At 35.0% G+C, this 27,425-nt stretch overlaps 1 protein-coding gene across 7 annotated transcripts in view; it reads left to right on the top strand.

Annotated features, from left to right (window-relative positions):
• LOC128984741 (vascular endothelial growth factor receptor 1) overlaps positions 1 to 27,425 on the top strand; it is a 97,534-nt gene that overhangs the window by 23,726 nt on the left and 46,383 nt on the right. For 6 of the 7 annotated variants that reach the window (XR_008490000.1, XM_054404086.1, XM_054404082.1 and 3 more), the window contains exons 4-15: positions 449 to 582; positions 2,525 to 2,702; positions 6,497 to 6,648; positions 10,058 to 10,250; positions 10,642 to 10,771; positions 12,028 to 12,206; positions 14,621 to 14,790; positions 16,212 to 16,365; positions 17,414 to 17,563; positions 19,810 to 19,959; positions 20,842 to 20,963; positions 22,111 to 22,276. Coding sequence is in view for 6 of the 7 variants with exons in the window: in XM_054404086.1 (XP_054260061.1) it covers positions 449 to 582; positions 2,525 to 2,702; positions 6,497 to 6,648; positions 10,058 to 10,250; positions 10,642 to 10,771; positions 12,028 to 12,206; positions 14,621 to 14,790; positions 16,212 to 16,365; positions 17,414 to 17,563; positions 19,810 to 19,959; positions 20,842 to 20,963; positions 22,111 to 22,276 (1,878 nt within the window). In the remaining variant the exon portion in view is untranslated. Of the gene's footprint in view, positions 1 to 448; positions 583 to 2,524; positions 2,703 to 4,964; positions 5,107 to 6,496; positions 6,649 to 10,057; positions 10,251 to 10,641; positions 10,772 to 12,027; positions 12,207 to 14,620; positions 14,791 to 16,211; positions 16,366 to 17,413; positions 17,564 to 19,809; positions 19,960 to 20,841; positions 20,964 to 22,110; positions 22,277 to 27,425 lie in introns of all 7 variants that reach the window. The other variant, XM_054404083.1, reaches the window with a different exon arrangement.

The raw sequence follows: 27,425 nt of genomic DNA, 5'->3' as shown, positions 1-27,425 counted from the left end.
ACTCCAATCATTATCAGGCCTAATAGGCCAATGCTTTTTATTTAAATTTGAGGGGGTTTTTTTGGCGCAGGAATAAAATGCAGTGTTAAAATGATTGTTGCTGTTATTTATTTTGATTTTACTTTTGTTTTGCTGTGTTAGAAACAGACACACACACTAATCTTGTCAGCAATATTTACATCCTTTAAAAACTGAATGATTCTTCAAACGAATTACCAAGTAGGCTAATATTCACATTACAATCAATAAAAACCCCAATACATAAAATTACTTATTTCTCTTCACGACAAACAACAGCGTGAGTGGTAATTGTTTTTGTTTCCAAGTGAAACTTGAGCTCGGCCCGATAAGAGTCACTTCTCTAGTGATAAAATATAATATTACAGGTTTTTTTGTATTTTAAATTCCATTATCAAAAACATCCTTTTATTGTGATTTTCTTTTCTAGATCCTGATGAAAATAGATATTTGGCAGTGAATGACAGCATGCTGATTATCTCTGTACACCAGTTTGGAGAAGTACTGATACCTTGTAAACCAACTGATCCGGATCTAAAAGTAGAACTGAGAAGGAATGACGAGGTAGGGAAAACTACATTTTGAACCAGAATATAATATAGATCATGGGACTAATTTAAACATCTTAGTTAGTTTTTCTTTTTAACATGGATATTAATAAATACCATTGCCAACTTAAGTTCTGGGAAATAGAGGCAAACTTTGTTTGAAATAGGTACCGTACCTAAAACTTAGGCGTAACATTGTTACTGTAAAAAATGATGTTCAACAAAAAAATTGGAGTTAAGTTTGTAGCTTGCCTTGAATTATGAGTAAAATGAATAAATATTGGGGAAAGAATATTTTGAACCATTGTGAATATTTGAAATGTTATTTTTAACCGCTGTTTTTGGTTTATGTCAATCCTGGGGGCATATACATGTGTATACATTTTTTATCCTCAAGAAAGTATCCACCACGGATAAAAAACCTTTCCAAAACATTAACAACCTGTTATTATAATTATAACTGTAATTAGATAAAAATATTGGCATAAATCACATTACAATCACATTAAAAAGATTACAGTTCCAGCATTTTTACAACTACCATAGACTAACCGACACAAGTAGACTTCTCATCCCATTGTAAATTTTGGAGCTTGTTTTTCGTGTCTAATTCATGTCCGGTGACACTGATCGCTAGTGTTAGCAAAATTTTTTGTATATTATTTTAAAGTTAATTTTTTGATTTGTGCTTTACTGTTTGGTTGTATAACTAGGGGACAAGTGATTGTTTTTGATTTGATCGTTTTATTTGGTCAAACGAGGTTTTAATAACTAAAATAATAATAAACAAAACACAACCTCTACAGTGCACAGTACAGAACTAAAAATAAAATTAGCTTCAAGTGTTCCATAAGGATGAGAAATCTACTAAGGGAGTATGTTTTATCTATGCTAATACATAATACTTTTTTAAAAGAATCGCCTAACATTTGTTTAACACCTTCTGAATTTCAGTGTGATAACCTAAAAACTGATACTAGCTAACATAAAAAAAACCGTAATATATTTTTTATCGGGCTTCTACAGCATTTTCACTCATTTTTGTTGGTATTAACAACTACTAAACTAACAGATGAATTTAGATTTTCTTCGGTATATTTGGCCACTGTGTAAGTATAATCATAGACTAACCAACAAGTAGACTTTTCATCCCATTGTAAATGTTGAAGCTCGTTTTTAGTGTCTAGTTCATGTTGGTGACTCTGATCGCTAGTGTAGGCAAAACTTAGTTTCTATTATTTTAAGGTTAGTTACATAATTTGTGCTTTAAAATTTGGTTTTATAACTAGGGGGCGAGCTATTGTTTATGATTAGATAGTTTTATTTTGTTAAACAAGATTTTAAATGACTGAATTAACAAGAAACAAATTGTAAACAAAACACAACCCATACAGTGCTCAGTACGGAACCAACAATAAAAATGTCTTCAGCTGATCCATAAAAATGAGAAATCAATGAAGAGAGTAATATATTAGCTGTGGTTTAATGTACAAAATCGACAGTGTTACTATTGCAACTTTCAATTTTATTCTTTTTAGTCAACAATTAAAAACATAATTTGTGTGTAAATCAACATATTGAAATGATATTGAATCGTCTTGGTCAGCAAACTGTTCAAGAAATTTAATCATCCTTCTTTTGACTCTCCACCTGCTTAATAAACCAAATAAAAAGATGTGCAATAGCAAAAGCGACTAGTGTAGCCTACATGTGCAAGCAGAAGGCAGAACAGCTGTAAGACTCTTTTTCTTGCCCTGATATCCAACTCTAGCGTGGAGATAGAAAAAGTGCTCACTGTTCAGTTTATGTAATGTTTGTAAACTTAGGCCTCCTTCCGTCAGATTGTGCGAGCTGGTTATTTACTCTCACAACCAACTGTAGATTTTAATGAACAGTGGCCAAATATCTATTATTCATAACCTTTGCATGCAATTGATAGTTGTTGGTGTTGGACACAGATCACAATGGAGCCTGGTTTACAAACGTATCATGGCATGCTTGTACGTTACGACAAACACTTGGGGTTCTCGTTGATTAACCTGTCAGACAAATACAGCGGCACCTACTCCTGTGTTGTACTTGCAGCCGATGGGTCTACACTTGTGACTAACGAACTTTACATCCTACATATACTGCGTAAGAGGATGCATGAACAGCATGTCCCACCTATACGCTTGTAAACATTGACTTGTGCTGTGTTTCATGTGCCTCCTGTGTACATTACGATCATTGAAGAATGAAACCTGTGTATAAAATACCCACTCTCTTAATAGTGCTATCTTATCTGATTTGATTATAAATATCTTCTGTTTTCTATCATTGCCACAATGTACTCTATAGAGAGAGATATGTAAGTTTACAGCTTTCCATCATATCTGATTATAAATATCTTCTGTTTTCTATCATTGCTACTATGTACTCTATAGAGATATGCAAGTTTACAGCTTTCCATCCTATTGGTAATCAATATAAATAGTTGGGAAAAGTGTTTACTTGTTAGTTTTTAAATGTATTTTTGTTTTATAGGATACTTCATGTATTTGATATACAATGAGTTGCTGTAAATTAAGGTCTCCATCACAGCCAAGCAATCTAGTTCACAACATGTTCAATGCGGCTGGTGCAACCCCTTACACTGGTTCTTCCAGTATATAAATGCACTTCACACATAGCCATTGATGTTCGCTTGTTTTTGGCTAAAGACGAGATTGTTGTGCTCCCCACACACCTTATTCACCTGTTCTGGCTCTGAGGGACTTTAACTTAATGGAAAAATCTCTTTAACTTTGGTCACAGCTTCAAATAAGACTAATGAACAACAGCACTGAGCTTACACCTCGAAACACATCGTGGAAATGTTTAAGACCTTTGAAATCTCCCACCACTCCTTTTTACGTTCAAACACCTTACTCCATTCATGACCGTCAACTGCGGTTGACGACTGAGACCTCAGAAATATAATAATAGAGCGTGGTTTATACTAGATGGGAACGTCAATTTTCTTTAACAACTTCTTTTATACTATGACGAGGCCATAGTTGTGGAAACTGGCTATAATAGTGGGTGAAGTAAGGAACACAACATTGGCTGCTACAGGAGCTTGATGGAGACCATAGTACGAGGGTGGTTTAAGTCCTTAGAAAAAGATAAAATAACACAACATTTTGGGATGAATTTGGTTTTTTTTCAAACATAATCTCCTTTTAGCTCAACACGTACTTATCCAAACGTTTACCTCCTTACGTCCTACCTCCTCAGACGAATACAGCGGCACCTACTCATGTTGTGGGTTAAGAAATACTCTTCTGTTTTAGATATGACCTCATCATCTATCATGAGATATTGCCCACCAAGCCACTTGGTTTAGGAATTGACTCAAACTTCAACTCCATGATTTCTTACCATCGAAACTTTGCAGGTATACACCCTTACATTGTCTTGATGAAGGAGAATCTTTTTTTATATGGGGCCTTTTTGTTTTAGTTTCTTCGCTCAACCGGCATAATATTGAGGAATAGTACCCTCCATTCTCCATAGTTATTGTTTTTTCCTTTGCCAGGTACTAATGTAAACTATTCCACAAACATACCGAAAACCAGTTGTCATCACCTTGCCAGCAGATCTCACTGTCTTCGTCTTCTTCGGTGTTTGTTCCTGTTCCTTGCTTGAAAAAATAACCCACTTCTTGGAATGTTCCTTTGTTTCCGGAGTGTGGTAGTGAATCCATGTTTCATCTACAGTTATGCTACAGTAAAGCGCCAGGGCAAGTGCGGCACCCATCTTGCCGAGACTTTTTTCACACCCAGCCACATGGTAAGTGGAGAACACTGTACTTGTACCTGTAAAGTGTGCACCTGTGGCCTCAACTATTTCAGGCACTTTAATTTGCCTGTCATTCAAAACCATATCGTAGATTTTGTCAATAATTTCTGGGGTTGTCACTCCCACTATGGTTGTCCTGAACAGGGTTCATCTTGTGTCGATGTACAGCCACGTTTAAACTCATTTACCCAGTTGTAATCAGTTGCAAATACAGGTAGGTACAGATGTGCCATTAAGTTGGCCCAACTCAGCTTTGATCTTTTTGGGTTTTAAATCTTTTAAATGTTTTATGACCGCTCAGAACTCACCTTTTTACTATTTTTTCAAAATGCATAGAGGTTTGTTTACAAAATTAACAATACAAATGAAATCAACTGATGAATTTGTCAGAAACTTTGTTAGCTGTTTATTAAATAGTAAAGTTAACAATAACCAAACCATTTGCAATACTATGAGCAATGTTTATATCTTCTTCTAAGGACTTATTGAACAACCGTATTTTATTTGTTTGCCTTAATACCCATAACCACCAAGATTTCACTTTAAGAATCAGTTCACCCCGACTGTCTTTTTCAGGATCTCCAGGGTGCTAAGTACGACCCACACAAAGGGTTTGAGGTTTACATTGACAAAGTCCATGATGGAGGAACAGTTGCCTGCATTATTGGTGGTTACGAAAATCTCGATAAGGAATTTCTTGTTTTGATTGATATTAAATGTAAGTTGTTTTTGTAATTTTCACTTTGTAACCAATTGATAAATTTACAAACTAACTGTGTAAAAGTGTAGTCAAATAACATTTTACAACACACAGCTCAGTAGGCTATATATTGAAAGTACAATGTACAATTTTCAATAGCATGTCCATCATCCGCATGGTATTTATGTAGCTGTAAATATAATTTAATAAACAGAAGCTTGGAAAAAACATTTGATATTTACATTGGTTCTGATTAACACAGTATTTCAATAATCAACACTCTAAATAGTTTTTTTTCATTACTTTTTAGTTACAGTTTAACTATAGTAACAATTCTTTTCAAAATGTAAATATCAAAAATTTTTGTCAACTTTTATAACACAAAATACTATAATATTTTATGTATAGTGTAAAGCCTTTTGTTTCTTGTGCCAGTTTGTACCCTTTCCCATTCAGATAAGCATGCTATCGTCACAAAAAGACCTGTGCCCTAGTGCTCTATGTTACATATTGATTGGCCAACTTGTTTATTGTTGCTTTGAACAACATTTTATTGTTGCATGTTCTCAGCTTTTAAATTTGTAATTTAGCTCTTAAACAAAATTAAGTATTGGATCAAATTCACATTGTATGAATTTTACTGTATTTTCAGTAAAGAGTTGGAAGTATACAACCACTAGCAACATTATACATGTAAATACATCTTTCTCCAAGTAAAATGGTTTGTAGCATAACCTCTTCTAATAAAAGGCTGTGGGGCGAGACAAAAATGGCAACGCCGCAGTCCCGGCCTGTAGTAATGATTCCTAATATGGAATGTCTATGCTGTGCTAATGTTTACACGTTTATTTCAGCTATTACCATGGCAATAGGCCAAGTGCCGCTGTTCACATCGTTAGAGGCTACTAAAAACTATGGATAACTGATTCATCGGTTTAAATCAGCTGATAAAATGTTTTATGCAAATTCTTAATTCAAATGAGATTTTTGTTAGTTTTACTGCAAAGCGAAAATTAGCTAGAAAAAATTTGCTAGGAATAATATATTCTATGTATTTGAACGTTGGTATTTATACCAATACTCTTTCTTTTGTGTTTGTTTGTATTGTAATCGTACAGTTTATAAGTGATTACTTTTGTTTAACATTTTATCATTTTTTCAAACTAACATGCCAAACTGTAAGGTCAATGTTGAATTTTTTATTTTTTTATTTATTTATTTACCAAAAATATATTTATTTTTGCCACAAGTCTCAATGAGGTCTTGATCAAGCAGAACTCCTGAATATAAACCTAATCCTTAGGTTCTGGCCTGCGAAAAATGGCACTCTTCAACCATTTAATGTAAATAAATAAGTAGACTCTCGATAGATTCTTTGGTGTCATTCTTATGTCATTGCCTGTTATAGCCAACAAGACTTCGGTGGAGCAACCACACATTGAGGTGAGCCCCATCCCTGTGGTGGAGGGGGCCGAGGTCACTTTTGACTGTAAGGTACATTATGAGTTCGGAGTCAAGGTGGCTCTTAGATGGACGCTCCCTCACGCTCATCTCAATGAGGTTTGTAAATATTCACTGTCACTCGCTCACCAAAAGCAACTCTCTGTTATAATTATTATAACATAGATCAAAGATTAACAATGTCGGATATTGTGATAGAGTCAGTAATGTAAAAAATTAAATTCCTCAAATATGTAAAAAGGTTTAAATACCTGATACTGCCTAGTAATCCTTGGTTCCTTTTGACAATTTTTACACGACCATCACTACGATGGTTTAAATCTTCAAGTTTTGTGACCTGATGATGATGTTTTCACTAGAGTAGATCCCCTAATATCCGGCCTCAGAAGTTCTGCTCCTTGGTTTATCCGGTCACTTACTGAAATCGATACCAAAAATATTTCCCGCTGCTGTTACACGTAGTCTCAATGATTAGAGCGTTCTCACAGTTTATCTGTTTCCTGATCGAATACATTTTTAGCGGGTTCATTACTCAGTTGAGCTAGTAGATTCCAAAAAGAGACATTACCCTTTCAGTGCTAGGCCAATAATTCATATTTTGTAAGACTTTTTTGTTTGCCTTTTAATTCCATTACCTGTTGTTGAATTTTAACTGTCATGTTGTCACTATTTTATTAATTAGGCTAATTTTGAATAATAACACAATAAGAAAATATATAAGAAAGATAAATCCCGGTATTTGTTGTAAACATTAAATAAAACTTAGTTTTTGTTGTAATTTTCCTGGTTTTCCTAAAATTTTTATGTTCTGATAGCATTATTTGAAACCAAAATCTCATAAAATCAAAAGACATATAGTTTACAATGTAATATTGAATTTAACCTTGATTTAGTTGGACGAGGTTATCGTAATATAGGCATTTTAGGGAAACTAATGTTTTGCAGCAAAGTCTCAGGAACACATTTATGATCACTGTTGTGTTTAAACTAAAAGATTTCATCTAAATAGTCCGTGACTATCTGGTGCTGCTATCTAGTAACGCATTGAACAACCATCTGTAACGCTATCTGTTCACAATCGGTGGCGTCAGCTTAAATACCGGTTTTTGACTCCTCAGTCTTCAAGCACAGATAGCCGAGAAGAGAAGGCTAGGGCGTGTGTCACTTGGCCAGTGGCATTCGTCTGCACGGGTTCGAATCCCGTCCTGTGTGGCAAATAATTGGTGACCTGTGTGTTTGTAGCGAAATACTACAACCACTGGGGCATAGTGAGGTGTTCATAATCCTTGGTTTAGACACACACCTCGAAATCATCGGATTGGGCGAATCTTTTAGCTAAGTGGTTGTTAGTGTATCCTATGAACATGCAGGTCACCAATGGCCGTTTTGCTATTTTTTTTAAATAACCTTCCTCTCTATATCCCTTAGAGATTTTTTAAAACAACGATATATCGTTTCATAGCACTGAAAGGGTTAAACACTACTTTTATAACCAATCACTGGTTGTTATTAGATAAAAATTATCGTTTTAATAATAGGTTGGTTTATCCGGCCAAAATGTTATCTGGCCAGGGACTTGGTCCCACGTAGACCGGATATTTACTGTACATCAAAACTTATAGTCCAGTAAAGGATCCTAAGATCACAAAACAGTACAAGGTATTTCAATATTTTTACAGTTTTTTTCAACGTGATTCGGGATCAACAACACAGTACAAAGTCTTCAAATATGTGTGGATTTGTATCGTCGCCCTTTTAAAATACTGTAACATATTAAAAGATTTGATCTTTGACTATTGATATAACTCTACTTTTAAGTTTTATACTTATTTGGAATCCAAATGGTTGTAGTTGGATTTGAGCCATCGACAGAGTGTGTTGTTTACTGATTACTGATTTCTGATTTCTGATTTAAGGTCTCGGAACTTTGGTATTATACCAAACACACCGATAAATCAACTTCCAAATAAGATTTGAATTAGTTTAAAATAAATAACAAAATCCTCCTAACCTAACGTAAAACATAGTCCACCCTTAGGTTATAATTATTAGGTGTGGTCGGTAGTACCAAAATCTCCATCAATCTCTATCACAGCCAAGCAAACTCGTTCAAATCTGAGATCATTATTGTTTTCTTTACTGTTCTAGCTGATTACCTTTCCTATATGACTACTATTTTTGCCATAGCATTTGAATATATTGTGAAAGAAAATTGACACTCTCACTCTGACTTCTGTGATAACGTTTCTGCAGGAAGGGGTCAATTGGTCAATTCCTTTTGATTATTGTTGCCAGTGGACGGACATTGATGGGAGAAAGTTTTCAACGTAGTAAATGTACATAAGTGGCGTTGCCAAGAGGGCCAGCAACGGGTGTTGATACGTTTTCATTGAAATCTAGTGATTGGAGAATTTGAGGATTTTGCTGGTTGACTGGCGTGTTTCAGACTCAAGGCTTGCCTCAGGCTGTGATTGTCTCATAAAAATGTCCTCTACTAGTTTGACAATCCTTCTAATTTATTCACACCGTTATTCAAATGGGGAGCTTGTAGGGAATATTCCTAGTATTAGTGTTTAAAACTAGCTCCAAATTCCCTCCTTCTCTGGACAAATTTTCTACTTTCAACACTTTACTTAGTTAAAAAGTATCACACTGGTTACTTAAATTACGATTGACAACTGAGACAAGATATATCGAATCGATATCGAATCACAAAACAAGATTTTTACTTGGTCAATTTTCTTTCACAACATTCTTCAATACTATGACAAAGCCTATAGTACAGTTCAATACGGATGGGAGAATAGTAGTGGATGAAGTAAGGAACACAACGTTGGTTTTAGATTTGCTTGGCTGTGACAGGAGGTCGATGAAGAACGTAGTTTACGGAGTAACCTTGTAGACGGTATATCTTTCTACTTCAGTATCCAAAAGTCATTGATTATGATTTTATTAGGTAACGTATTGATTGCCAATGTAAAAGCTGTAACAAATGCCCTGTTTGATTGATACAAAATTACACAAATAATCTGTTAATTAAATCACATCATTGTTTGGAGCTCATGAAATGAGCTCAACTGTTAATAATGTTAATACTGTTCAATGAAATGGCGACATTTAGTTTGGGTTGCTTGAGATAAAAAAATGTATTTTAAAGCAAAAAAAAAACCCTTAAAAATATCTAAAATGAAGTAGTTAGGCTAAACTAAAGTTTATTTTCTTATCATGTTTCTCATGTGATGAACGAACAACCCACTTACAAATTAAAGTAAGCCAAACAAAATGTTCTGATCTTTACTAATCATGCAGTTGCAGACTAAGTAGGTAAGTGTCTGGAAAATTAAATAAAACTCAGCAAGTTGAGCAAACCTGGTCTGAGCACAATTTTCAGGTCAAATTCATTCAAGTGGTAAGTTCAAGGTAGTAGGCTGAAATTGATCTATACCATTCCTTTGTTACATTTAATTTGAACTTGTACTTATAATTAATTGGTTTTGCATTTGGACAGAGTGGAAGATTCCTTGAACACGAGGAAATAGACGAGAAGAACCCTGGAGAACATAACATGCAGTGCACTGTCCACCGAACCTTAACATTAACCGATGTTTCCTTAAAGGACGAAGGACCATACATATGTACTGTGACTGACCACTCGGGCAATACCAACAGCAATGCAGTAACACTGTCTGTCATCCCATCAGGTAACTTTAAATATTAGTAGGCCTAACTTTTCATATTTTACCCTTAACATGAACATTCCACAATTTTCATAAAAGCCATCGATTAGAGCTATTTAGTAGGGTATTTCAGTTTTACATTGTTTTCCTTTTTTGTAATCTGTTGATTTTTTTTTAGAATTTGGCAATCCAGTTATTGTTCTAAATGAGTCTTTGGAACCTAAATGTGTGAGTGATGAAACAATTCTGGTTACGGCAGAGTGGTGTTATAGTATAGCACAATTGTTGTGCATTAATATTGTTGGACTCTATTTGAGTGGACCGCATGGAATAAGTCTTAAGAGAAAAGATGTAATGTTTTTTTTTTAGAATTAAAAAGTATCCAACCGTTGTTACAATTCCTATTGTACCTTAGGAAAACATAAACTGAAGCTGGATATCATCGGATATAAAAATGCTGCCCAAATACATGTGAACCCTGGAACGCCCGAGTTTAAACTACTAGTAGAAATACAAGCATATCCTCCTCCTAAATCCATTCAATGGCAAGTATTGCTAATCATACTTAATATTATAAATGTGAAAGTTTGTGTGTTTGTTTGTTTATTTGTTTGTTTGTTTGTTTGTTTGAAGTTCAATCACGCATTAACTACTGGTAGAATTGTGTTGAAATTTGGTATGTTGATAGCTCACATTCCCGATTAACATATAGACATATTCTTACCTCAAAATTCCTTTCGAGCTCCACCCCAGCGGCTCTAGAGTTTCCCATGTTAACCTTATGAGGATTAATATTTAAAAGGAATGAAATAATTTTGCCAGCTGTTTCAACTACACAATTTGTTTCTTTGATATTCATAGCATTAAAAGGTTATACGGTTTACCAACAGGGTGCAGCACCATTAGTTCTTTGTACATTTATGACAACAGCTAATTTGAACCAAGGAGCAACAAAAACCTGAGTGTGAGAACTTTACTTCTTTCTATTGTTTAGGTGAAGTAGTAGAAAATTATGGCTATGGTAGATGTTCGATATACTGTATACCGTAGATTATAGTAAACCAAATTTTCTCATAACGTGTCCTCTCTCATTGCAAATGCAAAGCACGAGTATATAACTACAATAAGCATTGTATACCAACCCCGTACGAAGGACGGGTACTCAGCTAGTTTTATTATATTTAAACTATATATAAATTATAAAACTATATTTAAAGCATGTGTGATATGTTCCCTAAGCAATATTAAATTTAGTAAACAAAACTTAATGTAATGTGCGTTTATCACAATTTGATGACTATAATCTGTGATCGCAGCAAAAACCTAAACATCTTCTGTGATCGCTTACCGTAGACATAATCTTTGTCTTCCCACAATGAAAAAAAAATGAACTTTTCGATCAAGTAAGCTTTGCAGACATATTCTGTGATCACGATACTAAAATCGCAATAGCAAAAACTTGGTCCCAGCTCAATTTTCGACATGGTGCTCGGTGTTCCATCACGAATGCTTTCAGGCTGTGCTCAGCTGGGTTGGAGTCGGCTCAATAATCGAGCCACTTGCACATCTCTATTATCCGTCAAAGTTTCTATTATTCAACACTCCTTAATAGAGCCACAATCTGTTAGTATAAACAAAATACAAAACAAACTCAATGTGGCCTTAGTTAAAAAGGGGTTCATTAGTTGACTTTCGAAGTAACTAAATTCTTCTCATCTAATCTCTCATTCGGCTGCAAAGCACAAGTTAGTTGCTAGTAGAAATCAATGCAACTTGATTCTGAAATAGACATATTTTGAAGGTATGATAACTACATGAAGCCTATTATCGGGAAAGGGGACAGCTTCATCGCAGAGAACAGTCCAACACTATCGAAGCTGATAATTCGTGAGCCAAGAGTTGACAACTCTGGGACGTACACGTTGGTGGTGAACAACAAGGCAATGAACGAGTCTGTCAAAGTCACTCTACTAGTCAAGGGTAAGGCAATACATACTACATAGATACTAACATAGTTAATCTTGAACAAAAATATCTTTACGTAAACAGAAATCCTATAAGCTGAATCTACTAATAACAATGCAATTTTAAATACTAATCTATATATTTAATACGCTAGGCATATTTTTGTCATAATTGTTTTGGAGCGGTGGTGCTACCAATCACCATGTCAAAGGTGTCGTTAGAAAGGTCTTAGCATGTAGTTTTGCCATCAAACAAAAAAACTTTGGAATTCCATCAGGGCTCTGCCCCAGTGGCCTTCAAAGTTGCCATGTTATTCTTAGGGAGAAAATGTTTGTTTACATTTGAACAGATGAATACTTTGAAATTGACACTAATATATAAAACAGCTGGTTATACAGGTTGGAAACATGTGCTACAAGGATTTATTAGATTAGTTGAAATAGTTATTTGTGTAACTAGAGGGCAAAGAGGCACTTTGCTTCACACGAGAGCAGCGGCTCGTGCGGAATGATCTAGAGTGCAGCAAAGGCCTTTTGCACTGGTGTTACACATTATATTTTTCCTACAGTCACTATAAAGTATATAAATAATTAGTCTTTCAAACACTATACAACACGTTTTTAGGTTCAGCTGGCAACACAAATAGGTGCCCTAGAGAAAGTAGTATCCGGTCCGTATCACTCCGCTATTTTTCCTCGGCAAGAAATGTGCTCCGCGACTTGAGAATATAGTTCCGTATGTTTTTTTAATTTGAAGTGGTTTCTGCGCCTAAAAAAATGCTTTAAAGGTATTTTCTTGTTTATAAAGATTGTAGGAATGTTTTAAAAAACAAGAAAAGTCCAGAAAGTTCAGAAATACCAAAACTATAAACACAAAATGACAGGTTAAATCGTAGTTATGATAGTCAATCAGCTGCTCATAGTATTATTATCTAAAAGTGTTGCCAACCTATTTCCAATCGTATACGGATTACGTGCATAATAGAACCACAGTGTTTTGGGTTGTTTCGTTGGAATCCTGATGTGCATCAAAGTATAAACCGTACGACAAAGTATAAACTGTACGACAAAGTATAAATATGCAACAATTAGCAGCTTTCTGTACTATAAACAGTACAAGGAAGCCAACTTTGTCGGGTGACTGTAGGAAAAGATTGTTGTTTTCCTGTTTTACCAGTTTTTATTTAGACAAAATCAAAACATAACCAACAAACGTACTACATAATGGAGACTATAAGACGTCGACCAGGATGGCCAAGAGTAGAATGCCAACGAACTTTAACTGGTAGACACAAACGAAATACAAATAATACTATTGTCGTTGATAGCCGAATACAGCAAGCACCCTTCCGTGTTGGGTTTGAGTGTGCTCTCCAACAGCCGCCTGAAGATTTCACATTCAATTTAGGACTGTTGGATAATCGCTGCATAAGCTGTTGGTTTTGGAAGACAAGGAGGAGGGTAGGACTACATCAGAAACAGAAGAGACGAGATATTAGATGAGTGGCAAATGCATTGGGAGCAGAGTGTTTTAAAAGTAAACGTTCGGATATATACCTGTAGTGATTGTAGTAATGTTAAAAAACGTCATGCATTACATAAACAAAAGCTGCGACGTCAATATTCGGTGCATCGAGCGTGAGTAAGAACGCATAGAATAACCCAATTACTAGAGCAATTCAATGCAATAACAGTAGGCGTATTCTGACGGATACGAACCTTTGACAACTTATTTATTTTCAAAATATTCATTAAAACTTTGACTATCACACACACCGTTCATGTATCTTGGACCGTGTAAGCCCATAGACAATTTTTTGATTTTTCCAAGTCCATTTGTGATGAACACATTTGGCCAGTGTGAGCCCTTTGATGTTATAGCATCTGGTCCCGAAGCTGATTCTGAAGTTGGAGCAGGTCAAATGGAAGCCCCTCCTACACGGAGAAGAGTCCAAAGGAATCTGGAAATCTTCCCCTTCGTTATACTAGTTATGTCCTTGGTGATAAAGTCATAGTTTGCATTGATTCAGCGCATGCAGCACAGATGGAAACCCTTGGGGAACAACATCCATGGCGCAGTCTCTGTTGCGTCGGGATGATGCTGAATCTCTGCAGTCATGCTGCATTCTCTGACCTGGGCCTGAAATAGTTGGCTAATTGCTGTTAACTGGTGAGTCCTTTTGGTAATGGAAAGCACTCATTAGTCTGTGCGACCCATCAAGAAGAGTACTTATGGAAAAATCCAGTGAATACCAGTCTCCCTTTTAGACGCATCTTATTACAAGTAAATTCCCATTGCAGTTTATTCCATCCCAGGTACGACAAATGGAGGTGTGAGCCTTTTTTACCATTCATTATACTGGAATATAAATTAAAGAACTACCTACTTTTTTTAGAGATTCTCACAATGCTAACCACCTTGAATTGCAGGGGCCCCAGAGTTGCGTATAAACAATGACATTGACGAGGCGTATTACATGCTCAACAAATCCTACTCAATAAGCTGTGATGTGTATGCTCTCCCTCGGCCCAACATCACATGGAGCTTCCAACCCTGTCCAGACTACCCCTCATGCACCCACGAGTTCTCCATGATTCCAGTGAGCTGAAGATAGTTAATAATATAAAGTTGAACATTGTCCTTTTCTATTCTGACTATTAAAAAGTCTGGTTGTGGGTAGATAGGCATCTTCATTTTCTATCCCTTCAAAGCTCCTCTTCAACCACTCTCTACCATCCCGCTTTTCTCTTCTCCACCTCTTTCTTTACCTCGTTCATCTATCCTATAACACGATTGTACAAGAAATTCTCTCTTCTCACATTTTCCTTACATGTTCAAACTTCAAACCATCTTAGCCTATAGTGTTCTACCCTTTCTCCTTAGCTGTCTTCTACTACCCACCTTCTGATCTTTTGATTTGTAACTATAGCACTCAATAACTCATTCCCCAATTCACCCAATTTTTGTGTTTAAAAAATGAATTAGTGCAGGGTGAGTGTAGGATGGAGTGATGTAGTCTGTGTAGCTTTGTTTTTACTGACTCAGTTGCTGATTTAGCTTTGATCAGGATAATTTATTTAAAACCCAACGATTAAGAGTCCTGGAGCCTACACGTTCTAACCCATAAAATAATTAAAAAACTACAAAGAAAATTTCTAATCTCACAGTATAGTAGATATTTAAATTACAATCACTTTGGTACAAATATTTTGAGATGGTAAATAACTCTTTAGCGGCTGTTTGAAATTATCCAAGATGGATATTTAATCCATTCTCCAAGGACTTTTAATAGCAGCAGCTGAGTTAAATCGAATCATCATAAAGCTATGGCTTTTCTCAGCATTGTTAGGCGACCTTCTAATTGTTAGGGGAGAATTATGACCGCTCAGTTATGCAACTACTTACAATGATACCGTGTTTCACTCTTGGTAGCCCTTAAAATTTAATCCCTCCAACTTATATTTGGCTCCCTATACTTATATTCTATACCTAGTCCCTTAAACAAAAAGGTTATGTTTAATTAATTATGGTTTCATTTCTTATAATTTTAATTTTTGCTTACTGTTGAGCATCTTTGAGATGTATATTTTATATTACAGTAGATCCTCGATAACAAGACCCTTGATAACAAGTCACCCTTGAAAACAAGAGTCATTTTCAAATCCCCTTGAAATTATTTTAGCCTTAATCACATGTTATTGTAAACCTTGATAAGAAGTCAACCTTGATAACAAGTCTTAATTTATAATCCCTATGAGTGTCTTGTTATCAAGGTTCTACTGTAGTTGTAAAATGTAAATTTTTAATAATTCTATGCCATAATAAACATGTTATTATATTTCTTGGTTCACCCTCTCCCTCTCAAGGGTTAAACCTAAATGTTCAATAGATAAATAACTGAAAATATCAAGTTTAAAACAAGTTTTCAGGTGGTTTTTTATAGAGTTTGACTGTCAGCGAAGCAATTGAAGAGTTGTTTTATTATAGTACACTTTTTAATCCTGGTAATTGTTTTAATAGAAAAGTCAGTACGTAGAACACGATATTGCAAACGTCAACCCTGCACTATTCAACTCCGTTGTAGAAATTCAGGCAGTAAACACAGGTATCCTGCAATGTCAGACTTGCAACGAGCTGAAGTGTAACGAAAGAAAAATTTCCATGCTTCTTACAGGTAAATTATAACATTACAAGTGGTGCATATGTTAATCGGAAAAAAAATACAACTTATTTTATGTATTCTTAGTTAGCTTGCCAATCGCCAGTTATTCCCCTTTAACTAACTCCAACAAAATACAAACAAAAAAAGCAAGGTTTGGGTTGTGGTAAACTGTAAAATATTTTTTTCAGGGTTAGTTTCACAACTTTTTTTATCATTGAGAGTTTTGTTAAATTTAAGTTACTTTGTAAGGGTTTTTTGGTTTTTGACCATTTTAAAGCTTGTTTAGTACAAGAATCAAGAATACTGATATTTTTTCAATATATTTATATACTTCCTATTAGACATAAGTAGCTGGACATCACAGCTTTCAAATCTAGGCTGATAAAGTGTCACATGGTAAAACAATTGCATTTTTAATCCTTGTAAATTATTTAGCTGTATTTTTTCCTTTATAAGTTTAAGGTTATAAGTACGTCATGCAAAATGAGATGATTTATTCTGTATGCAGTGAGAAAATCCTGGAAAAGCAGAAATGTTTATTTTTTTTATAAAAATTTGTCTCAACAATTTACATTTAATTATTAGCCTTGGAACTGGGTTAATAACAAAGAATGGCTAACGTGCACCTCGTTCGATAATCCTTGCCACGTAGAGTAGTAGTATATATGGTAAAATTTGCTACATATATCTTTTGGTGGTTGAATCTCTGCCATCATCAGCCTAACAAATAGATTCACTTTAACTAAGTTTACATAACACAATAACTACGACAATTTATGGTCTATCTTGGATACTTTTCATTCTTTTTTTTGATGTTGGGCTTTTGTGTAAACTTGGTTTAATTTATTCTGATGATAACTTGAGAGGTGGATTTTTTTTTAGATTGACGATGGTGGAGTTCTAATAACTGCCAAGAAAAATGTAGCAAGTTTTACTACTTGCTACCCTACAAACAATGATCAATTATCTTACAACAATTTAGATTCGTTATCTGATGGTATTTTGAGACAAAAAGGACATTTCTGTGCAGGGATAGAGTTTTATTGATGGTATGTTACAGATGTAGAAGGTGGTATGTCTATTGATGCACCTGAGTTAGTGGTAGAAACTGACAACGTAACTTTGAGTTGTGGTGCCTCTAAATACAACTACACAGGCACTCCAGGTTGGGTTAAAGTGGACAAAAGTGGAGCAACTTCTGAGATCAAAGGTTGGTGATGTCCTATTTTGTCCTCTTTTAAACAACGTCTTATTATTTTGATTTTATAAACTTGGGGACCCATGCGCAATTTGCACATTTTAATATGGTTCAAAACTCAATTCCAATGTTGAAATAACAAGGCCATAGCCTGCCATTTTACTTTTTAAAGATCTAGATTAGTGATGGACGAATCCAAGAAAATGTTGGTACCACATCCGGATCTTGAAAAATTCGGATCCGGATCCAGATACGTACTGTCATAAGGACGGGTTGAAAAAGACTTCATATTTACAGAAATCCAATTTAAGTCATACTGTTTAAAATTAAGTTGGTAATGTTTAAGGTTGATGTAATAATAGAATAATATAGCTAGGCAATGTTACAGAATATGTCTACGTCTATAAATTCTTTGAAAAGCTATGAATGGTGAAAATTATAGTTCGCTATCTCTTCTCTATCTAAAATAGTAGCCAATATTTGGATTACATTGATTTTTTCTTATCATAATCTTCTTATTATAAAATGAAACTTCCTGTTAAGTTTGCACGACTACCAAAAGGGTATGTCTGTATAATTACTTAGAAAAATGTTAGATAGGGGGTCTTGACTTTTTATTCATCCATCCTGTATGGACACAGATACAGATAGTCTTGTGTATGTACTGTAGGCCCTATATGAAATTAAGGGGAGAAATTTTAAATTTTAAGAAATTCAAAACACAACTTAAATGATTTCTCATTGACCATGAATTTTATAATTTACTAGCTGGCCCGACAGACGTCGTCCTGTCCTATTGTGGTTTTATGTCACATGCTCGTTCATTTTCAAGATGAGCTCGTTCGCATGGCTCAATCACGTCCTGGTTGAAGTTCGTTCGCTACGCTCACTCATCTTTAGGTTGAAGCTCGTTCGCTGCGCTCACTTGCCTTCAGGTTAGCTCGTTCGCTACGCTAACTCGCCTCCAGGTTGAAGTTTGTTCGCTGACGGATCTGCACCAAAACTTCACACAAACCATCCTTGAATAATGCTTAATAATGCCTGAAATCTTCATTACAATCTGTCGAGCGGTTTTGGAGTCCATAAAGGACAAACATACAAACAAACATACATTGGATTTTATAGATATAGATAAGAATCTATAAAAACAAATCTTAAAACATAGTTTGTTTTAAATTTTTTATCACGTAAATAATGTAATGCATAAAATTGTGTAAATAATTGAATATTCCTGTATATGTTAGTTTTATTATCAGACTTAACAGTTTTAAATAACAATGACACATTACAATACAATACAATCACCTCTTTTTTTTACCATTTGCTGATGCACTGGATCATAACCTTTAAAAAGATTCCCCAACCTTGAATATTACAATTACCGGGGGGTTTGAGGGAGGGGGGTCTGGGGTTACTCCCCCGGAAATTTGTGCAAAATTATACTTGTAAAGTCATCATTTTAAGCATTCTGACAAAGAAAAAGTTTAATATCATGTAATCTGAAAAGGGGAGTTAAAGTGCAAAGCTTCCTTTTTTGGGTCATTTTAATTTACAGTTATTTTCTTGTTGGTTTATAAAAATCCTTAAAGCTTGTAAAAATAATTCAGAAAATACCTTACAGAATATTCTTAAAGTTATTACCTGTAGTGAGAAATCCGTCCTAAGATAAAGTGTGCAAAACAACCACTACAAACAAATAATTAATTGTATAAAATAAAAAAAATGCTACCACAACAACTATAATAAAACAAAAATTTAAATTTTCCAAATAATTGGCAATACAATATTGCTTAAGATAGAGACTGAGAAATATATTGTAAAGTAGGGCCCATGGGTACAAGGTTCAATCAGATTCTTATTGATTGTCTTGTTTTGAATTCCTAGCATAGATGTGACTTGTGTATTGTTTTCATCCCACAATTGGGAAATGACCACCCGGCACTGGGGGAGGGAGTCTTCTTGATTCAGCTACGGCTACGATCATAATTTTATGACACATCACTCATCATGCCAACGCAGGCAGTACAAAAACCTCTCACGGGCCCTAGTTTGGAGACCCCCTGATATAGATGGTAACTTAATTCAAGTTACGAGAGTGTGCAAGTCGTTTGTATGAGCAATTAATTGCACATACAACCTGGACTTAATACAGCTGGACTGTAGTTTCCCATAATCCATCAGTGTTTGAAAGTTATATATAGAGTACTTTGCAATAAAACTTAATGCCAGTAATACACTATTAAATTTACGATTTCTAGGTATGAAGAGCGAAACAAAATATTCTTACTTCAACAAATTGAACTTACCACGGGTGGGTAAAAACCACTCAGGAGTCTACATTTGCTCAGCTAAGTTGAGTTATGAAAGAAACCGTTCCCATAAAAAGGAGTTCACCTTGGATGTTAAAGGTAAGATTTAATTTATTGACGAAGTTAGTTTTTTAGGGCCTTCACACAAGGCTGTAGTGATGTATTGATCTAATTAATTCATATTGGAGTCTTAATTTTCATTGAAACTTAGGTTAAGGTTAGTCTATCTTTCAAAATAGGGCTTAATCCTTCAAGGCTGATATATCACTATCACTAGTTACTTAACAAAACCATCACATGCAACTATTTACGGGAGCATAACTCATAAAAAGCACCTTAAATCTACACTTAACATGTACTGCTCTTTGGAATACGAGGTTACAACTTCTCTGTTAGAGACTCTGGTTTACCAGTACTCAGTGAAAGCTAAATCACCCTTGGGTCGAGCAAAAAAAAAGAGTAAATAAATAAAAATAACAGGGTTGAGTTATAATTGTTTCCTATGCTAAACATAAGTTAGTCATAAACAAAGTTCATCTTGGTCTTCATGACACGACCAATATTTGACATGATAAAAAAAGGCATGGTTGAATCAACCTGGGGTATTAATGTCAGTGTTTGTGCTACTGTTTCTCTGAATCCAGGAGAGTGTTCTAAGCAAGAATTTAACGGAACACCAATAACCTAAAATCTAAATTGTTTAAAATTCATTTTCATAGCCACAGGATTGAGTTAATATGACAAATAATGGTTAAACATACCTTGTCAGACAATCCTCAACATGTAGTGTCGAAATTGCTACATATGTTTTGGCAGCTATTTAACAATACGATGGCGGAGACGCTTAAATAGCCGCCAAAACATATGTAGAAATTTTCGACACTACATGTTAAGCATTGTCTGACGAGGTATGCTAAATTGTTTAGTTATAAGTCATGTTATATAATCCGTGGGTTTTTAATACAAACCTTTGTTCTACAGACTTGGAGAAGCCAGTAATCAACAAGAATGTGTCAGTCAAAGTGTCAGTACGCACAGGTCAACCAGTTCATCTTCACTGCAAGGTCAAGGGATCACCTCCTCCCGTCATCACATGGTACATGGTGAGACTCTTAACATGACTCTGATTATAGGCAAACAAATATTCTTCCTTTTTTTTGTTTTTCACATTACTTCAGGCTAGGCCAAGGAGGTGGCGTCATTTCCACTTAGCTAAAGCCCATAGGTGACTGGCAGGATTTTAACCATGGAGCTGGAAAACAAAGACCAACTCACTCCCAAAACAGACTACAAATATTTTGAATTTGATAGTTATGGTTAGGGATTTACTTTTTTAACTTACTGGAGATAAACACATCCTGAAATTCTAGGATATTTTTGGCAATTTCGTTCTCTAGGTCTTTTGGCAATTTCATTCTCTAGGTCTTTTGGCAAGATTGCATTTAATTTAACATTTTCTAGGGACGGGATTTGTTCCAACCGTGAGCGATTTCACCACGATTGCAAGTGAAGATTATGATATTCCTGCGGTTGTGGGAGACGTTCTTGATTTAGTCGTTATGTCTGGTAACGATGATGTCTTTGTGATCACCATGACACATGACAACATTTATAGTTGTGATAAATACACATAAAAAAATTAAAATAAATGAGGATTAGGTCCTATTGCATTTCTACTGGTATCAATCAATATTAGATATACCTTAAAATCCTCTACAGTTTTTGTAAATGCTGTAATAGTTATCCTAAATACCTGTTTGTAACAAGCTAGTGTTGTTTTATAAGATTTTTTATTTGGATTGCAATAAATATGTTTTTTCTCTCTCATTGTTTGTTTTTTTTTCAGTACAATAAAGCTGCAATTTGATTTTGTTTGTCGTTATTTCCATTGGGAAGAATTTTTACTCAAGATTTTTTAAATCTTGTTTGGTTTTCCTTGTTGTACAGATATGAAACCCTGTCCTGTTCTCATCCAGAAAATCAGGAAGAAAATAAAAATCCGTTCTTTTTCTATCCCAAAAATAGGGTAAGGAAATCAAAATTCGGTCCTGAACAAATAGTTCAATAACGTCCATTTCTAGGATAGATATTGAGTTTTACATTGAATTCTCTTGTGACGACTTGGTGTGACTGTGAACAGAATGAACTGTACGAAACAGTCTAGAGCCGGGATAGTGGCAGATAATTAAATTTGTATTCAACAAAATTGTTTATAATTTTGGCCTAATATTTTACTATGACAATTTTCAGAATGGCATGGAGATAACAAAAGATAAGCACAAAAACATAGAACTGAACAAGAACAACCAGGCTTTGAAGATTGGAGGTGTAGGTTTGGAGCACAAGGGAGTATATAAATGTGTTGCCACTAACAAGGCAGGCTCAGACACGCTGGTTATAGACATTGAGATCTCTGGTAAATAATTCTTCATACATTACTGAATGTACAAATTGTATATACTTGCATCTCTCATATACGGTGTATGCAAATGTTCATAATGCCTGGTGTTCACAAAAAGTAAAATTTGAAACATAAGCTATGATGTTAATATTCAACGTATGGTGTCCTACCCGTGTTGGTGTTATTGACACATTGTAAAGTTTAATTTTAATAATCTTTTTTAACAAATTTTTCACCTAAATAGACATCATACACTAACTACTAACTATTATAACCCAAGAAAAAATTTGTTGTCTGGCCGATATCATCAATAGACTAAAGTGGACCAACACAACGGCCTCCTCTTTTTCCAAATATCACCTGTGTGATTTCTTGTTATATAGCTGCATGTACACGAAGCCATATGGTGGGCAGGCTACCTGCCTCAGGTAACTTGAAATACACTAGAGTTTTTATTTATTTATTTATTCAACGGTCAACACCATTGACGTAATCCTTGAGGGTAACACCTGCCTGCTCTACTGGCCTCATGAAAATGCGGCTTAATATCATACTATCATATACGGGGTGGCCAAAAAGTCCCTTTACACAATATTGCAGTACGTATTACACTGTTATAAACACGACAGACCAGCAAATATTCGTGCGTGAGTAGTAAGGCAACAGTGGGGGGAGGGGGGAAGAGATTGAAGCCTCACTCTCCCTTCCCAACAACCGCCACAGCCCTAGGACGTGGCGACACCCAATAGAGAGTAAGGGCGGCCTTTGCACGAATCAACCCAGAAATGCTGAAACGAATGAGCTAGTGAACTTGGAGTCGAGTCAAGCTTTTCCGAGACAATGGAGGTATTCATGCCAATGTTTTGGGCTAAAAATTATGTTCACTTGATGTATTCCACAAAAAAATGATTAAATTGGATTACTATGGTTTTAATCAACACCAATTGAATTTATCTTTAGTGTAAAGGGACTTTTCGGCCACCCTGTACTATATTATATTATACTTCATATCATATCATTATCATACTAATTTTATAAATGTGAAAGTTTGTGTGTTTGTATGTTTGTTAGTTTGTTTGTTTCTTTGTTTGGAATTCAATCACACATTAACTACTGGTCGGAATGGGCTGAAATTTGGCATGATGATAGCTCACATTCCCGATTAACATATAGGCATATTCTTATCTCTCCTTTTCGCTCCGCCCCAGTGGTTCTGGAGTTTCCCATGTTCCCTTTATGCATATTCATATTTTAAAAAAATCAAAGAATCTTAACGGCTGTTTCAACTGAAGAAATAAGTTGGCTTCAATGATGTTCAATAGCATCAAAAGTTACGTGGCTTAGCAACAGAGTGCAGCACTATAATATTTTGTTTTACATTGACATTACTAAGTATTAAGTAAACAAGCAGAACTGTCAAATGCACTTGATTTCACAATTCCACACAGCTGGTAAACAAAAATCGTATAAATCAAAACGTGACAGGTTTTTTTTTTATTTAACGATTCTGAATCAACCACTTGAAGGATTTTCATTACTTTCGTGTTGAAAGAAAGATAATTTTGAAAGGAAGGGATTGTCGAAGCCATAATTTTAGTTGATAGTTTCAGATTTATAGAAATTACATTTTTATTTTTCAATAGTGTAGCCGACGCCAACAATTTAAAGTTGTTTCAGTGCTGGATTAACTAACAGCTGGTTACAAACTGTCATTGAAATGTTTATGTTACGAGTTATCTATCTATATAAATAAAATTAGAGTTTTGTCTGTACATTGCTCAGAATCATACATTTTTAGGTTATTTTTACGTTTTATACATTAAAGAAGCCGAAACAAGTCTCATCTAAATTTCTGTCTGTCTGTCTGTCTGTCTGTCTGTCTGTCTGACACACTCAAGATGGCATTTTACGCAATCTTCTCCAGGAAAACGAGAGTACCTATCAAGACCCAAGTCATTTTAATGTATTCACTGGATTGGCGAGAGTGTCTTTAGCCATTAAAATATGGTCTCACTACTTTGTAATTAAAATTACGGCCGTTCAAAAATGCAGTTTTGTGCGATTTTTGTCAAGTTTTCTTCCAATTTGTATCACATAATCATCTATGAAACAACGAACAGCTGTTCGGATCAAGATTATTTTTTCTAGCTGTCACTGAAATGTTTACAAATGTTGTTTACAAACACCACAACCATTTCCGATCACGTTTTGAAGGCAAATCCCATCCAAGTGAGATTAAAAACGTTTTTATTACATAAAGGATTTAATTAATCGCAAGTGGAATAATATAGTGTAACCGTTAATTAAATAACTAGGCATCATCCAGGTCAGGAACCAGAAATATGTGTATAAAATTGTTTTGGAGTTTTGATAACCAGAAAGAAGACATTGAATCAGTGTTGTATACGGCTGGGAAACTTAAATTTACTAATGACCGTCGCCAATAGCTTAGAAACAATGTTCTACTCATTGACGGCTCTTCAATGGCGGTTGTGTAAAGTGTAAAGCAAAATATTACAACTGCAGTGGGTGATTGTAACAGAGGTTTACGGATGATGCTGAACTCGATTTTCCAATGTGTCACTTTCTGTTCCTACCATTGACTATATAAAGTCAATAGTTCCTACTCACCGTGTGATGCAATCGCTGGACCATACAGCCAAAAGGCTCATAGCCCTTCTCTTGGGTACGTGTGGTACGTATGCTTACCCAATTATTTATAACAACCCTTTCGACAACGATCCTTGATACCGGTACTTTTCCATAGAATACACGGCCTACCTAGGTACTTAAGAAATAAAATTATAAACGTCCAAAAACCCAACGTTGTGTGATTTTTGTCACATTTCCTTATAATGTTAATATATATACCAGCAACCATTGTTTAGAGAATACGTAATCTATTAAATAACAGAAAGTTATGTTGTATAAGGTTTTTTTTTCAAACTGACACCGATAAGTTTGCATTAAGAGTTGTGTACAAATAAAGCAATTAATGGGAAATAACTTTGATTGCCGATAACTTTTTACGAGAAAATCCAAAACCAAGAGATCAATAACCTTGATTAATGCATATAATTGGTCGGCTGTACTACAGTTCTTAACTGTAAACGTTGGTTTTTGGTACGGTACTGGTTCTTTTCCTTTTAACCTTTAGTAGCAGCAAGAATCATTTTTACGTACCAACACATCACAGTAATTTACAAATTAGTTATCGTTGGTGTTGCACCTTATTTATTACAGGCGTAGGCCTATTCAATTTAATTGATGTGTTCAGATAGCATTTCCACAGAATTTCGAGTCATCTCCGGTCCAAGCAAATATAAATTGTTATGATCAAATTTTATGGCATTAACAAAGATTTCAAGTACTAATTTTATATGTACCTTTTTATGCTTAAAGCGTAGCAGATTCCCTAATTAAGTTCGGTATTTTTGTGTGTATGTATGATGGTAACGCATTAATGTCCTTGTTTCTCAATGTTTCACGGAAAGGACAAGAGCGCCTTGATAATGAAAATGTCAACCCAAATAAAGTGTTAAATTTAGAGGTTGAGGTAGTACCTTAAATACTTTTAACCATTATGTTATAGTCCTTTAAATTCTGAACAAAATTGTACAAATCCCATTTCCGTATATTTACTCTCACCGCTTACACATGATAAAGGTTGTTGACAAACTTATGGGAGAAAGTATGTGTCAGAATGCTGAACCCGTTTATTTAGTTTAATCATTGGATATAACATATGGACCAACAAGATCCGGGTGACATTTAATTGCGAAGCATTAGTTTTGGCTTGAAACTGTCAGATACTGTATTTGCGAAGGAATAGTTTTGTCAGCATATCTGAAAGTATGCAAACCAACTGCTGTGCTTTATATAAGAAGGTTTTAACTGACTATGATAAGATCCCCGTGCGTAGAACGGGCACACAGCTAGTTTGTTTACTAAATTATTGAAATGAAATGAAATGAAAATTTTTTTATTTTTTCAGGCAAAGTTAGGGCCACATGGCCCTTTCTCACACTTAACCTGACATTCAAAATATAACAGAAATAATGTTACATTGGGATAACTTAATCTTACACTGAAGATTAATTTTTGATCTTCGCCTTCGGTGTTAGTTTACATACTATTTCACTTAAAATTAAGTTCTTTCCTAAAGGATTTGCGTTATAAGGTGGCAGCAACAAACAGTATTTAGAAGATTTCGGTATTGAATATTATAATCTTCAACCGAATCATTTTGATATAAAATCCATACCATAATCTCCAAAGTTTTACGCAAATTACCACCGTGTAAATTACCGGTAATTGAAAATCAAGCAACTGTAAAACAGAGATATAGCATCTTTTGTGAGGGCAAACATTGAAACGCCATAAGAGGTAATGCGTAAGAGAGAGACAGTTTGGGTGTTAGGTGGTGGGGGGAGAGCCAAGCGGACAGACCGAAAACCCAGCACATAGTGTGCGATCTGGTTGTGGTAATAGAGATCGATGTGTAAATGTAAATCCCTTGAACCATGGAATGGATAAAATGACACTATATACACATATATACACATATGGTAATACTTACCATATGAAACCACCTGGTTGTATATTTTTCGTTAAAATATTTACATTGATGCAATGAGTGTAGTAATTTAATAGGGCTATGTTTTGCAAACAACAGGTAGTTAAAATTTAGAATAATTTTTCTTTTTGTTTACTATGAATTTGTCTTTGTGAGGCGCAGAAGAGAACTAAAATCAAAGCATTTGGGTTGTATCTTTTATGTAACATTTATAATCATTAATTGTTGTTAGCTTATCTAAAGTGCCCAATGTTGTAAGATTTGTTTGACCTTTTAATTGACTTAAAATAAGTTTTAAGCCTTTGAGTGCCGTGTCATCTCTCTCCCGAGACCCTCGATTGTCGTAGCCTGAGTGCCGAGCGTCTCGTAGCAAGACGGCCGAGGATCCGCGAGAAATGCCAGAAATCGCAACAGATGATGGCATTTGTTAGACAAATGCAGTCAACCAATCAAAAACAATTTAGAATAAACCAGTAGTAGACTACTTTACACACCAGGTTCTTGTGTTATTGTTCCATTTGTTTATGTGCCCAATAAATGTTTGTTGTTTTAGATTTTGTTGCTTTATTTACAGGTTGTGGTTCTAAA

Source organism: Macrosteles quadrilineatus, unplaced genomic scaffold (assembly GCF_028750875.1).
Source record: "Macrosteles quadrilineatus isolate MER2022 unplaced genomic scaffold, UCM_ALF_1.0 Scaffold_2__2_contigs__length_208266976, whole genome shotgun sequence".
In the NCBI taxonomy this organism is placed as follows: domain Eukaryota; kingdom Metazoa; phylum Arthropoda; class Insecta; order Hemiptera; family Cicadellidae; genus Macrosteles; species Macrosteles quadrilineatus.
Note: the sequence above shows the minus strand (reverse complement) of the source record. Positions and strands in the feature narration are given on the sequence as shown.